This window comes from Neolamprologus brichardi, chromosome 6, assembly GCF_056152115.1.
Source record: "Neolamprologus brichardi isolate AB-2024 chromosome 6, ASM5615211v1, whole genome shotgun sequence".
Classification (NCBI taxonomy): Eukaryota; Metazoa; Chordata; class Actinopteri; order Cichliformes; family Cichlidae; genus Neolamprologus; species Neolamprologus brichardi.
This window is the reverse complement of record NC_142109.1, coordinates 10,047,501-10,062,964: the sequence shown is the minus strand read 5'-3', so window position 1 is coordinate 10,062,964 and position 15,464 is coordinate 10,047,501. Positions and strand designations below refer to the sequence as shown.

Sequence of the window (15,464 nt, the reverse complement as noted above, 5' to 3'; positions counted from 1 at the left end):
CGCCGTGAGTCCATGCTGCTCTCCGTGCATCTGTTCAGAAAGACCTTACCATTGTAACAGGCTGGCGCAGGCAATTAACTAACCCCAGCACATGTATGTAGGAACAGGGTAGAGCCATGGAGACTTGACTTGTATGGTCTTGTTCTGCTAACGCCAAATAAAGGTCTGTTGTTCTGTCTAACCGACTGGCCGCCGAGTTGTCCAGTTAACCTCCCCACCACATGCCCGCTGGTCCTGCTAACCGCTGCTTCCTCACCAGAACATGTTACAACTGCTTCAATAATGTAGAGGTCCGGGTTCATTGTGTGTTTTTCTATACTTTTACTACATTAGCAATATGTTTGGGATCATTGTCATGTTGAAAATGAAGTGCTGCAAATCGAATGCTTTCAAGATGGCCTTGCATGATGGATCAAAATGTGACGGTATTTTTCGGTGTTCATAATTTAATCAATTCATTTCTCCAGCACCAATGGCTGAAATGGGGCCTCAAACCATGACAGAGCCTCCATCATGTTTTACATTACTGTTGTTAGTCTATTCTGTTCTCCTCCAGCCGTTTCTCCTTGTTTCACCTCTTTAAGAATGACTTCTAGACAGCCACCCTCCCACTGAGACCATTTCTGATGAAGCCTCAAAAGTAGATGGATCAACTGAAGTTCCAGATGTAACTTTCAAGTCGTGTTTTTGCTTGATTTTTTCCAATTTACCCGACTTTCAGGTACTGTTCATCTGTTTTAGGTTGCTATTTTTTCATTTGACTGTTACGTGTACACACAACACAGGTTTATCACTTCAGTTAGATGCCTTTTTGTATGCTTGAATGATTCAGAGGTCAGTGTGAAGTGGATCTTTGATCTTTGACAGACCTTCAGAAAGCTTGAACAAGTATTGCTCAAGACCTCTTTAAAACTTTCAATAAAGTCTTCCTCCTTGGAAGGAAAATATAAACAAATGATAGGTGGCTCAAGACTTTTACACAGTACGGTGCATACAGATATTCCTGTATTACATACTGTGATAGATTAGACTAAACAGGATTATTGCTGGGTTTTAACAAGATCAGAAAAACATGCTAACAGCAAACGCTCTGGATTTGACATCTTATATTTTCTTCCCAGACGCAGCAGCTGGGTTTGTGGGACCCAAACAAAAACGAAGTCAAGCCAACGTCAACAAAACACAAGAGTTAATATTATTCACAAATCATAATAACAAGTAGTCTGCATAAAGTCTAACATAGTTTATACCTCTGAGCCACAGAGCTGCTGTCGTACAATAACTACGACAGTAAAAGTACATGAAAGAAATAAATCATGGAAGCTGGTGACATTTCTTGAAATTACAGAGAACATAGACACCGTTTTTTTCTTCTTTTGCTCTGCTCCTTAAACCAACAAATGAGTGCACATGAGAAACTGCTTCTCTGAGCATGCTCAGCGCCATCTGCGTGACACACAGCTGCTCTCAGAGGGTTTTTCAGAATAAACAGCACTGGTCATCCTGATTGAAATTAGGAAACACTGGCAAAAAGAAACTGTAAAGCTATTTGCGTATGTCACAGTTTTGGATGATAAAAGATGGATGCATTCACGTATTATATTCATTCGCATTGCTTCTTTGTTGATTTTGGGCCAAAAGGGATAGAATAGGTAAAATAGGGCAGCTCTCATCCTTAAATTTTAGCTATCGGAGAAGTTAAAGCCATCCAGATTTGTCATATTGTTCAGGAAATAGGCTAAACACAATCTCCCGCTGCCTTTCAGCCAATCACAATGTCAGATCTGTCCTCCCTCTCCACCTCACTCATCCACTCGCTTCTCCTCGCTCTGCCCCCACCCCCCTCCCCCCGTCCTGTCCCAGGGTCACGCTTTAATTAACACTTCAGGTCTTATGAGTTTCTCCATCTCCTGATACATGCCTGCACACACCCACACACAGTCTCTCACACTCACACACACACACACACATGCGCACACTCTCTCCGCGATCCCATATGCTCGCTGCTGTAAGTGTTGATTGGAGGGTAAGTTTATTGACTCCACCGCACACGGTGATTAGCGCATCAATTTTCAATCAAATTGTAGTCGCAGCCAATCTGCGAGAGGCGCGCACCCCACACACGTGCGCACACTTACCTGCTCGTGGTACTCTATGCCCATCGACAGAGTATTAATAAGGATGGCAATCATGATTCCTCTGCTGAAGTATCTGCTGCCAACAATAAGTTCCAGTTTAGTTCTGAGCCTCGCCCAGCCGCACTCCCACAGCCTCTTCTTTGGCTCAGGCAGCTGCGCGTCACTGAGGCACGAGCTGCTACAGTGACACGGGCTGTTACTGTGACACGAGTGGCCGTGGCGCTGCTCTTCAGGCTGCTCGTTAACATTTTCGCCGTCACTAAGTTGGTTGTAGTAGATGCAGTACGGGCATACCGAGGACTCTCCGGGGACTTCGCCCGGCAACAGTAACGCCGGATGCCCAGCAGAGCCTCCTGCACAGACAGAGATCAGAGGAGAGGCCACATCAATCATGCATCCACGAGGGTAGAGTAAAACGTCGCTTCTGTATGCAGACACTCTGTCATTTAATATATTCTCGGCTCGGCAAAGGAGAGGGGTTTCTTTTCATTTCTGGGAAACAAAAATTCAATAACATGGAAACCACTGTGCTAGTGGGGGGGGGGGAGGGGGGGGGGGTTGCTTTGTGCAGACGGAGAGCTCTGTTATTAGAACAAGGATGCTCAAGTGTGTGTGTGTATGTGCGTTTTGTGAGGGTGGAGGAAGCTTGGGGGGGTAAGATTTCAGCAGAATTCATTAGTAAGGCACTCCGGAGGAATGCTCCAACGACATAACAACAAACACTAATCTAGCACGAGCAGTTCACTTGTCATCACAATTACAACAAATTCATGTTTCACTGGAGACTGATATAGTAAATCCAATCTGGTCGTTCTGCGGTGTGTGTGTGTATAGATAAAACTGCCTTCAAGGCAGACTTGTTGAAAATGACTGACTTCACTACATACACAGGAAATACACTAATCAGGAGATGTGGGTGGCTTTCACGTAGCACCACGCTGAATGACTTCTGCTGCAAAGTTCTCCAACTACAGTCGGAATTTATTGCATCACTGAAGTGTATTAAACGCTGATATGTGAAAACGGATGCTTAAAGTGCTGTGAAACACGCAGGGAGCCGTGGAAAGGGGGGGGGGGGGGGGGGGGGGGGGGCCCTGATGATGTCAGGATTACCCGGATTAATTCAGCTTGGACTTTGAGATAACAAAATTTTAATGAAAAGGCTGCGTTACCAACTGGGCTGTGGAGTCGCAATGTGTTTTTGGAACATGACTCATACTGGGAATTAAAAGACAGGATATCTTGGCCTCTGCTGCTTTGATGTTGACCGTATATTTTTATTCTCCCAAGTGAATCTTCGAGTTTAGTGAGAGTGCAGTTTTATGGAGCATGCCTTTAAATTAAGTTCTTGTCTTAGAAATTATATGTGTAATTCAACATTGTTGAGTTTTTTATGTGAAAAAGTCTCGAGCCACCCATCATTTCTTTCTGTCTCCTGACCTCCTCTGATCCTGGCCATGATTTGAACCATATTTTTTACAGTGCAGTTCTGTAATTTTCATACTTCAGCCTTGTTTCTCTCTCTCTCTTCCTTAAGAATGGCTTCTTGACAGACCATTTTGAGGGTTCAGTGAATAGTAAATGGATCAGCTGAAGGTCCAGATACATCTCGCAGGTCCTGTGTCTGGTCTTTGTTGGATTTTTTTCCCTCCCATTTCTTAAGGACAAAACTTTCAGACACTGTTCATCCGCTGTAGACAGTTGTTAGGCCTGCCATTTCTTCTTTTGTCCTACACTTGACCTGTTTCCAGACATTTTTAAAGGATACACTGCACACCATGCTGCGATATGCCAAGTTTTTGACTAATGGCTCTTGTTGGAGCACAAATATTATTTTATGACTGTCAAACTGTGTTATCTTTGGCATTTCTCATAGGTTTAACTAAAGTGCCTAAAGATATAGTTTTAAAATGGCTCATTGCTAAGTTGACTGAAATGCACAGATCCAGCACTGGTCCATCTCTTGAGTTAGGTGTTTTTATCCCTGAATGATCAGTCTCTTAAAGAAAGAATTCCTGTAAAGACGGTCAGGTACTAGGACTGATCTGAAATAAGTTTTTTTTTTTTTTTTAGTCTGAATAAAAACTTTGAAAGATCTTCAGAGAGCCCGGAGAACCATTGTTCAAGACCACTTTAAAAAAAACCAGACGGGTCAAGACTTTTGCACAGTTCTGCATTTTTATACTGCTTTCAGCAATGCTCGATGTGTCGATGTGGGAAAATAAATTTGCATTGTTTCAAAGGTTTTCAGGTTATCCCATATAAGGCAAAGAATCTTATTAAAAGATCTTCAGTATTCTGCTACAAGTCATCTTCCTGAATATTTGCATCCCATCTCTCCACAGAGATTTCAGAGAATCAAGCACGCAAGGCCCCACAAAGGAGAAGATGTAGATAAAAAGGTTAGACCGGTGAGAAATGTTTTGGATCAATTGTCTGGAGACACTTCAACCTTTAGGCTTGAATAGTACAACAGATCATCTGAATGATCTTCCAGTTTTTCACATTTTTCCTCAAAGCTTTGCTGTTGTGAGGAATGACGGCATTTGGTTGATGCTTTTTAACAGCATGATTGTTCATGGCATTTTAAAGCCGCTGTAAACATATAGTCCTCCTTTTGTCACATACATCATCTCATTACATGGATAATGCTTAGGCTACGGTAAACACAAGCTTATCTTTTAGCTCCTGCAGTGCTGTGCGAGGCAGAGGTGAAACCAGACGGGGAGTTTTGTTTCGGGATTGTGTCGTGTCTGCACAGCGCTCTGAAACTTCACATTTTTCACTAAGTTTGTGCGACATGGGTAAGACTACAGACTGCAGTGGATGACGTAAGATATAAAGTTACTATGAAACTGCCAGCTGGTACTGGCAAAATAAAAAGCATTCATATATATGAACACTTTATGATCCAACGCTCTGCAAAAGAACAAGAAAAAAAAAGAGGAGGCTGGTCTTTTTTCTGTTTGCAGAGTGGCTCTCCATAGCATTTACACATTTACGCAGCTGATCTGCCAGCCTTATTGATTATAGTGGAAGCGTGTGGCTGCTGCATGAACTTGCATACGTTACATGTTCAGTGTAGCCACAAGAATTTGAATTATAATACCCCTGAGTGTCGTCTTGTATAAGGGACACACAGCGTTATTGAATTCTGCTCGCCTTTTCCGTGCATAAAAATGTGCACAGAGGCTCTGCTTCTTTTATCATACTGCTTTGAGCTCCGAAAAGAAAATTAAATGTGCCTGCGCAGTGTTAAAGGTGGTGAATGTTGCACAGATATCAAAGTTTCACTAAATAAATCTGAAGTGATCTGAATCTGAAATACAGCCGAGGGCAAGTGGGAAGATGTATTCTTGGTTAATTTGGGACTGCCAGAGATTATTTCTCAAATTAAACAAAAACAAAGATTATTCAAACAAACAACAGCAAAACAGGGGAGTAATCATAGACTGTATTAAAAGATGGACTTATTGTAGTTTCCAGGTTTGAAAACTGAAGCCAATGTGGAGCTGTCTTAAACCTGCGTTATGGTTGCAAAAAGATGTACATGGCATAAGGAAATCTACTGGAAAACTGCCCTTGGCTTGTGATGATCCCTGTCCTGATTAGATTACAGGCTCAGTTGATAGTTTCAAGTCAACTCATGATGACATTTTGTAAATTAAGGTCTTTCATTAGGGTTTAAAAAATGGGATGAAGTAAGAAATGCTTTACCAAGACACAAGCCAAGGTCTCAGAGACACCCCACACTCGTCACGCCAGGTTTGAAAATACCAAGATGACAGTTGCTAGGGCCTCAGTCACACAGGCCTAGAGACCAGTCTGCAACCTCCTAGCAAGCTCCAGTCACTACGGAAAAATGTGTTTTCCCCAGCTGGATGGAAGTTGCCGTCTTCCTCCAGGTGAAATCGTGGTACTCCTCCCAAAACATCCATGCATTTACTTTGGTCGCTAACAGATGGTCTGTAGACTACACAGACTGCAAACAATTGCCACTTACTCTCTGAGTTGTAGTGGAAGTTGAAAAAGTGCAGCACAAACCGGAAATCGACAATGCTTTTACAAAAAGTAAAAGTGCTTCCTTACTGCTAATTTGTAAGCAATCAACACATTTCAATGTCCATTTCAAGAGTTGAAACTTTTGCTTCAAAGGAAAAGAGTTCCCGTTTCTGGTTTGCGTCACACTTTTCATGGAAAATAGTCATGTTAGCACTCATGTCCATCTTTTACATACAGTCTATGGGAATTTTAAAGCCTTTAATCCTGGACACGGGATCAAACTCGCTGCTTCCACATGTGTAATAGTCAGAGTGTGACACTGTGATTCACACACTTTCAAACATTCACACACATCCCTTCATCCTCACCGTGCTCCAGCACCAGCTGCGGCTGTCTGTTGCCGGTCTCCGTAGCAACCAGCCTCTTTTGGTCCTGGTCCTTTGCATCCCCGTGACTGAAGAGGGGCGCTATGAAGGGATAATTAAAGCCGTTGCCTCCATTACTGATGGCGGGGTCAGTCTGAGGCTGATGGTTTTGGTGATGATGATGATAAAGCTGATGAAGGTGTGACAAGTTATTAGGGGCGTGGCCTGAGTGCCGGTGGGCGAGACCGTTCATCTCCCCGGCCCCACCGCCCCTGGCAGATCCGCCACCTTGCTCTCTGTGGCACACGCATGAGCAGCGAAAGCGCGTGCGCGTCTGAGCGTAGCAGCGGGAGAGCCGTCGCCAAGCCTTACGGCCCAGGTGCGCCAGGTAGCGGATGATCTCCTCGTAGCAGCTCCCTGGTTGGCTATCGCTGGCCAGCGTAGAGGCCGACTGATGGAGCTGGCGGGCGCGCTGCTCTGACTTCATTAAGGCGTGTTCTCTCTGTTTCGTTTCAGAAAACTGCGTTGCTATTACGACCAGGCACAGGTTGATCATGAAGAAGGAGCCCACCTAGAGAGGACGACACACGTCACATACAATAAGTAGAATTTTTTATGTATACATATGGATATGTGTGTGTGGCCATTTGTGCTATAAGCATGTACTCACTATAATGAGGAAAATGAAGTAGATGAAGTTGTAGAAAGAATGTGCGTCCATGACATAGTACATGATGTCTACCCAACCCTCAAGAGTAATTACCTGAATGAAAACATGCACACAGACAACAACAGCGATATGTAGTGTGCACCTCATGGTAGCCAATCAGATTCCTGCGATTAATCCTGCAGACATTTACCTGAAAAATGGCAATCCAGGCATATCCAATGTTATCAAAGTTAATAGCTCCTTTGTGTGGGTTCAATTCCCCAGCACGACACTCATTGTAATACTGATACCAGTTCACACAAGACCCGGGCTCATCTACTCTGAGGCCCATCTCTGGTAGGGCCTCCCCAGCATCCAGCAAGCAGGAAGTCCTGCCTACTCGGCGACGAGGCACATCAGTGCACCGGAGCATCCCGTTTTCTCTTTCCATGGAGCAGATGAAAGGGTGGTCGTCTGTGCCGTCGGGCCGATAGTAACCATTCAGGAAGGAAATGTTATATTTCCTGAAGAAGAAGAAGTTTCATGAGTGAACAGATGTTAGATTTCGTGTAAGCATAACCGAATATAAGAGAAAAAATGTTGATTGTTTTCTTTACTGCCAAGAAACAAATAACATACCATTTCTTTCAAAATCATCTTTTCAAAAATGATTAAACTGTTTTTGTCAAATGATACTTAAACCGAAGTAAACAGTGCATTTCTTGGTAACTACTTCAGCTGCAGAGTAATGAGTGTAATGTGAGAGTGGGTATTTATGACAACAAGACTGCGTGAAGAAAAATGTCTCCCATTATGGCTCATGGATGTGTGTGTACATGTGTGCGTGTTCTGTTTTTTAAATTGTATGAAGTTAATTCTGAACAATGGCAGAAAGGAAGTTATATTTGGCGCCGGCTGCACAGATCTCACGAGTAAGCCAGCATCAAGCACGAGTAACACGGAGCGGACCTCAAACACAAACGCTGAGTTGCTGGGTTGGATTTGAATGGTTTTCAAAAAGATAAATCATTTTATTGACCTACTGTTTCCTTCAAAGGTCTGTTTTCTTGGGGAAATAAATGAAAGACGGTGTGAAACACACAGAGGTGCTAAAGGAGGAAATGAGGAAACAGAGAGGGAAACACAGATGAAGGGAAAAAGAAAAAAAAACTAGGGAGGGTGCATTGGAGAGATAAGCAATCAATCATGTGTGGCGTAGAGGAGGGTCACGGGGGAGCGCTGCTGCCTCACTTCTTATTAGGAAAGGTCATTTTGTTGTTTATGAAGCAGAAAAAATCAAAATCTTTACAGTGAACATGAAACTGGAGAAGGGTTTGTTTTGCTAAAATGGTACCGGATACTGTGCAGTGGGCTAAGCGAGAGTCGGTTAACAACTTTAACAACTACTGCAGACGGTAAGGAAAGGAGCTGTTCCTACAGCAGAAAGTAATTCCAGCTGAACTGTGCGCATTATGTTGCAAATTAAGTGAAACAGCTGGAAATCATTTTGCAAATGTCATTTTGTAAAATCTTGTACAATAAACTATTATCCACTCACTCGACTCTATTGGTAAAAATTCCAGTGTCAGAATTCAATCTTAACCCTCTGAACTCCCAGATTCCTCCAGAGAGAAGCCAGAGCATTCAGACTCTTGGGCTTTGCTTTGGAGCTGCGTGCCTTCTTGAACTTATGATGTAAGCTTAAGATTGGATGATATAACATTTCAAAAAATGTAACGAATAAAAAAAATCACCTCCAGGAAGCACTGATGACTCACAAAGAAAAATAAAACACCCCAGGTTTAGCCCCTGTACCCAAATACTTTCAGATGAGGAGTTATTTTTTTCCATTTCTTCTTATGATTATGCTGATAACTATTTGCAAATCTGGGAAATATTAATATCTGCACTGGCTCAGTTAAAGTTGTGATAAAATGTGTATTGTGTTTTCATAATGAGGCAGTGTTTTGCCTTGTTTATCATCTCCATGAGCGCCCAGATAAATTCCACGCTGGCAGTAATGTCCGTACATTAAGCAGCAAAACTCTCAGTAAAAAAAAAAAAGTGATTCTGGGAGAAACCAGCTAAAATAAAAATGTATCCCTGAGAGCTCTGAAGGTGCCAGATCCATCCTGAGCACGAACGCTTTGTTCCCAATCGTTTCACTGTGGAAGCTGCGAATCTGCGGAGCTGCTGAGCAGAAAACATTTAGGTTAATAAGGCGACGTAAGATCACAATGACACACCAGAAGATGCAAATAATTAATGAAGTTACGCTGCTGTGCCACCTGCGTAAATTGCTCGCAATTTGGAGGGCCTCTATCCCGCTGCTGGGTGATGCCACAGCTGTTTAATAAAGTCAAAGAACAGCAGCCGGAGTTTCTACGTGTTTTTTCAGCATGACTCATACTATGCAGTATGAAGGAGATGAAGCTGATAGCGGTCAGTAGCCTTCAGGAAGAAAAAAGTGGAACGTGCTTTTAATTTGCATTTGTTCTAATGTACAGTCCTCCATCAGATCTACCATAAAATGTTCAACTAGAAGCTTCAGAACCGGAGAACTCAAGCCAGTGGATCATGTCATGTTTTTTACATCCAGTGTGATGGATATGTTATATAAATGTAACTGAAGGAGAAAAATACCCCTAAAAAGGTCAAACGGGGGCTTGTTTGTTCCCTGCACTGTGGTTTTATTGTGTGTGTTATCATTGTTATTCAGTTTTAATAAGGTGTATATTTAACTCCCTCTGCTTTGCTGCCTTTTCTAAACTGTGAGTTCATATTTTTTCTTCAAGTTAATTCACTCGACCCACGACAAGTCACCAAGTAGTGACCCTGGTAACTCAATCTGTTTCAGGGTCTCTGAACTTCAGCGTATCCATAATGAATTTAAAGAGGACGCACTAGGATATATTATCTTATAAACCTTACATCCCACCATAATTTAGAAACCAGGTGATCAGACCCGCTAACTCCTTCATATTGACTTTCCTCATACAGATGTTGTACATTGTGTGCGCAACTCTTAAGTAACTCTTCATTTAATGATTTTTTGCTAGGAGAATAAGAAATATGAGCACTGGGGAGGCCAATCCATGACTGACGCTGTTTCATTATGTCTTTTTCTATCTTGGTATGCTTTTATTAGCAGTGTGTTTGGGACCATTGTCATGCATGTAGACACTTACTTCTGCACCTTTATCTTGACCTTTTTCATACATATTGATGACTTCAACCAAAAATTACCAAATCCTTCTTGCTCCTGATCTGACATCCACCTTCTACCTGAGACCATTTCTTTAGTGAGCAGTAGATGGATCACCTGAAGGTCCAGATGCATTTCTTAGATCCTGTGGACTTTGGATTTTTTTTTTTTTACCATATCTTAAACACATGACTTTCAGATACCGCTTGTCTGCTACAGGCAAGTCATTGCTTCTTTGGTCCTCCACTTGTGCAGTTTCCTCAATTTTTCAAGGTCCCACTGCACACCACGACGAGATATGCTACGTTTTCAGTTTTTGGAACCGGATTCTGAGAGGAGTGACTGAGGAGGAGCCTGTACAGAAAGTGTGGAGCACCTTTTCCCCTAACCCTGTTTCCCACGGACCCTGGCGACCCGGACCCGTTTCCCCTGCACGTTGTTTAAAGCCACTTGGTGATTGTGTTCACTGTGAATAAACGCACTGTTCTTCGCTTAAAGGAATACCCTGGCCTGCGCCTGAGTCTCTTTCGGAAACCATATCAATTTTACATAAACTCTAGAAAAGAAATAGGAATAAATAATGCGTTTTTGTGACAGGCTGCTGGTAACAAAGTGCGTAAAGATACAATTTAGAATTGGGTCTTTGATAAGTTGTCTGCTGTGTGTACGCAAAACACTGATTCATCCCTTGAGTTCACTTGTATGATTCATAGACCACTTTTAAAAAATTACAAGAAAATCTGGCTCCTTGAAAGCAAACTATAAAGAAATAAGAGGTGGTTCAAGATTTCTGCACAATACTGTACGGGGCAAAGTTATAAGAGGACACTTATGTTCGAGGCTGCTGCTGCTAGAGATTAATTTCAGTCTTTGCTTCTCCAGCATCACCACAGATTCCTTTGCAAAGCTGCCGTATAAATAAAGTTAGTTACTGGCAAGAACCACAAATTCATTATCAAATGAGTGAATGTTTGGCACAACAACAATGCGTCACCACAGCACCATCACTGATTGTTGTCCAAGTTGCTATCTAAGAAGGCAAAACAGACGTTATCTGATGTTGTGTGATAATATGTGGTCATGTTTGTGAGCATGTGAGCGGGAGTGGGAGTGGGAGTGACGGTAACATCATCAGTTAGACTGTGATCGAGCGTGACATGAAGGATTGTGTGGGGGAGAACCGGAGTGACAGCAAACTCAGATGGTTTTACTGTGGAAAGAGCCGCTCAGAGGCAGCCACTGAAAAACAGCTCCCTAAATTTATTTAGTCTTCCAAATCCCTTGATTTGTGATCCCCGATGCTCAAAGTGTCCAACGGGAAGCACGTAGCACCTCTGTGACGGAGCTGATTAGAGAACAAACAAGATCAGCCCATCTGTGATATCGATCCCCGAGTAAGGAGAGAGAGAAGCTGATCGGTTGTGAGCAAACTTTTGACAGGTTGGAGCAACAAAGCTGGCGCGACTCGTGCTGTGACATCGGCTGGTCACTATAGCAACTCACATCTTCACGTCCTCTCCCATGAAACAGCGGTTCCTCAGTAGCCCCGCCCACAGCTGTACGCCAACAATGCCGAAGATGAAGAAGACAAAGAAGCAGAGCGCCAACACGTTTCCCAGCATAGGAAGTGTGTCCAGCAGGAGGGTCACAAGGATGCGCATACCTATCAGTGCACACAGCACACACACACACAGCATAAACACAGAAGGGTAGACAGACAAGCAAAGATCAGCAATAAGTCAATGCAAACTTTAGCAAAATGTCAGTCACAGTAAATGTTGGCCAGACAGGACTCTTTATGTATTCTGCACAAAACGCAGGCAGTGCAATTAGCTGAATGGCAACACCGATAATTGGCTCTTACTCCACTCTCCTAAAGAGAGCACATACAAAATCTTCCTCCTTCCTTCTTCTCTACTCGTTCCTACTTCAAAAACACTCTCCGATTTTACAAGAACTCAATGAGAGCCGCAGCAAGGTCACCGAGTGTAGTAAAAAGAAAAAAAAAGACATAAAGTTGGCTGGCCAACTTGTGCGGTGAGCTATCAAGAACAACACAAGCATCACAATGATTCGCTTGACTTTGTTCACAATGTCCTGATTTATTTACATGTGCATCCATCACGGGGCGAGCTGCAGCAGGTGCATAGCTCGGGAAGTTAAAGAAATGAAGTGGGATTTACAATCTAGTCGGAGCGTGCAAGGACGGTGACACGCTCTTCATCGTCCCGGCTGTGATTAACGATGTTGCTGACTCAGCTAAGGTGTTTCCACATCGGATGAGCCGCGCAGGAATCACGGCCCTTTCTGCTCCAATTAAAGGGGAGCGGGAAGCTGATTGGACATGTTTTCGTAAACTACAAAATCATCAGATTTAACATTTCTTCCAACAGCCAGTGGCTTTCTGGAGTCTACACCCTGCACATATCGCCAAAAGCTTTCTGGTGATGCTCTCCCGGGCCTGCACAGCAGCCTTCTCTACTTCTTCTGTTTCGAGGCATCGATCAGCTGAATTGCACTCTCAGGAAAAAAGACTCCTAGTTGTTTCCCCTCTGGTCTCTTTGAGGATTTTTAACCTGCTGCACTGTCCTCTTGTCCCGACTGTTCTCCTGCACTGTTCACCCAGCTTGTATGCGGGCACACTTTCAAAGGTTGAGTCAGCACTTTAAATCAGCCTCACAGTTTCAGCCCATTGTGCGGACGTACAGTCAAAGCCATGATAGACAATAAAGTAACCCAGTTTCTGTGTGAGCTGCATGCTGGAGGGGAGGGGGGTAAGACAATAAATAAATAAATAAAAGGAGAAAGACTCACTGGGAACTCTGTTGATGGCTCGCAGTGGGCGGAGAACTCGAACAGTCCGGATAGCTGATAAGCTGACGTTGTGTCCGTCCAGCGAGTACTCCAGCATTCTGCGCAGAGGGAAAGCCACCGCTGTGTCACCGGCATCCTGATCAGCCTGACCTTGGCAGACTCTGAACGCCTACAGGGACTCTAGCAGAACTCCGGGATACAGAGCCTTTTAACTACCAATCACCGAGGTCTGTGTCTCTCATGACCGAATGATACGATTGTCATTCTGTGGAGCTATCACACACACACACTTCCACTGATATGTCTAAGCACGCGCGCACACACGTTTGACATTTAACTGGCATTAAACAAGTGTCTAAGCTTCACACAAAACACACGTACACACACACATGCACACACACAGACACACACACTCTTGGCTCATATTTAATGTCAGGCGCGCCTGCGTGTGAGTGCGCGTTGGCTGTCAGCACTCACCCCACTATAACAATGAAGAAGTCCAATCTGTTCCATGTGTCGCCTAGGTAACCGCTCTGACCTATGACCCCGAGAGCCACCATCTTCACAACCATTTCTCCGGCAAAGAACACAAAGATGCCATCATCCAAAGCCTGCACGCAAACACACACACGGAGACCCAGAGGATTAACTGATTAAGCGGGGGGAAGGAAGAAAAGTGTTATTGGCAAAACTTTTCAGACCCTTGATAATGAAGTGTGACAGTGGAATATAATTAGTCTGCAATTTCAGATTATGTGTGTGTGAGCGTGCTTTACCTGCAGAAAATAGGGGGTGTGGCCACAAGGCTGGAACATCCCTAGAGTCACGCAGTTGAGCAGGATGGCCAAAATGCTCACACGCTCGAACCACGTGAGGCACGGTTAAGGATCAACACATCGACAGCGAGTCTGAACGCTGATTAAAGCAACAAAATGAACACATTTAATGAAGCTGTGCTTGTAAACTTTAGGGCAGAGGTGTCAAACATAAGGGCCAAGGACCAGAACTGGCCTGGCAAAGACTTCATTCTGGTCCACTAAAAGGCTTCATCATAGATGTTGAACTTCCTCTCTCATTGGCATTCATACTACACCACAGTAAAGTAATAGACAATTAAATGATACTAAAGTTGCTGTTTTTCAACTTCTTTTGTCTATTTCCACATTTATAATGTAGAAAAACTGTCGAAATTTGCACTTCTTCTCCTCATAATAAGATTTCTCAGGGATTAAGTGTGCAGTTAAATGCCTCTACATTGATATAAAAGAGAATTTACTGGTCTGGTCCAAACGAGTTTGACATCCCTGCTTTAGGGTGACTGATGGCAGTCTCAGCCAATCACAGGAGCATAGGAGATAAGTACATTACTGCCTGCTTGTCTCATTTAAAGCTGGCATTGGCAAAATGACAACAAAATCCACGATAACATTTCAGTTTATTATCATTCAAGCTGCGTAAGAGGGAACTACACTCCTGTGTCCTTTCTGGACACAGTCCTTTATGTCTTCAGTCCAATTTTGCTGAGTAGTATAAAAGAGTATAAAATAATATATTAGAAGTAAGGTGCATGTAGGAAGAACAAGAGTGTGCTAGGACTCTCACCTGGAGCCAAAAGTCAGCCTTGACTTTGTTTAAGTACATTAGAAACATACGTGGCTTGCCACAAAGAAGGAAGTGCTCAGACAGCTTTTTGGCGTTTCAGCCTTAATTGGATAGAGACAGTGTAGATAGACAGGAAAGCAGGGAGAGAGAGCGAGGGGAAGAAATGCAGCAAAGGGCGCGGGTCGGACTCCAACCTGGGCCTACTGCTGTCTGGCAATATGGCATGTGGTCACCTGCTCACCCACTAAGTGTGAAACATCCATTTCAAATCAGAAGTTGGAATTTCTGAATTGCCGTTTGCAAATCTCAGCTCAACTTCTTACGTTGGACTTCCAACTTTAAAGGTTAGGGCAGCCACACTAACCCTGACTTCACAATCCAACACGGCAGCAGTGCGGTAGCAAAGCTGTACAACTTCAACTGTGCAGCCATTGTTGTATCCTTGTCACTCGCTACATTAACCGTACGCACGGTCGGGCTCTATCCACGAATGCACTGCAGCGTCATGTACAAGAAGCGAGCACTGACGCATGAATGGCTCTACCGTTCCAAAACTCAGAATAAATCCTGTTTTTGACTTCACAAGTGGACTACGCTCAACAGTGACATCTGACTTACGAGGCAAATAAAACACAAAATCGTAATTACAAAATGGACTTTCGTTTAATATAAAAGGGGCTTTCGTATTG

General features: G+C 43.5%; 1 protein-coding gene across 2 annotated transcripts in view; it reads right to left on the bottom strand.

Annotated features, from left to right (window-relative positions):
* Nucleotides 1-15,464, bottom strand: part of cacna1hb (calcium voltage-gated channel subunit alpha1 Hb) — a 58,004-nt gene that overhangs the window by 30,693 nt on the left and 11,847 nt on the right. The window contains exons 3-10 of one of the 2 annotated variants that reach the window (XM_006796139.3): nt 13,950-14,043; nt 13,651-13,784; nt 13,174-13,271; nt 11,863-12,022; nt 7,366-7,678; nt 7,176-7,268; nt 6,509-7,076; nt 2,139-2,491 (exon numbers count right to left, since the gene is read on the bottom strand). In XM_006796139.3, the coding sequence (XP_006796202.2) occupies nt 2,139-2,491; nt 6,509-7,076; nt 7,176-7,268; nt 7,366-7,678; nt 11,863-12,022; nt 13,174-13,271; nt 13,651-13,784; nt 13,950-14,043 (1,813 nt within the window). Of the gene's footprint in view, nt 1-2,138; nt 2,492-6,508; nt 7,077-7,175; nt 7,269-7,365; nt 7,679-11,862; nt 12,023-13,173; nt 13,272-13,650; nt 13,785-13,949; nt 14,046-15,464 lie in introns of those variants that run through there. The other variant, XM_087841651.1, reaches the window with a different exon arrangement.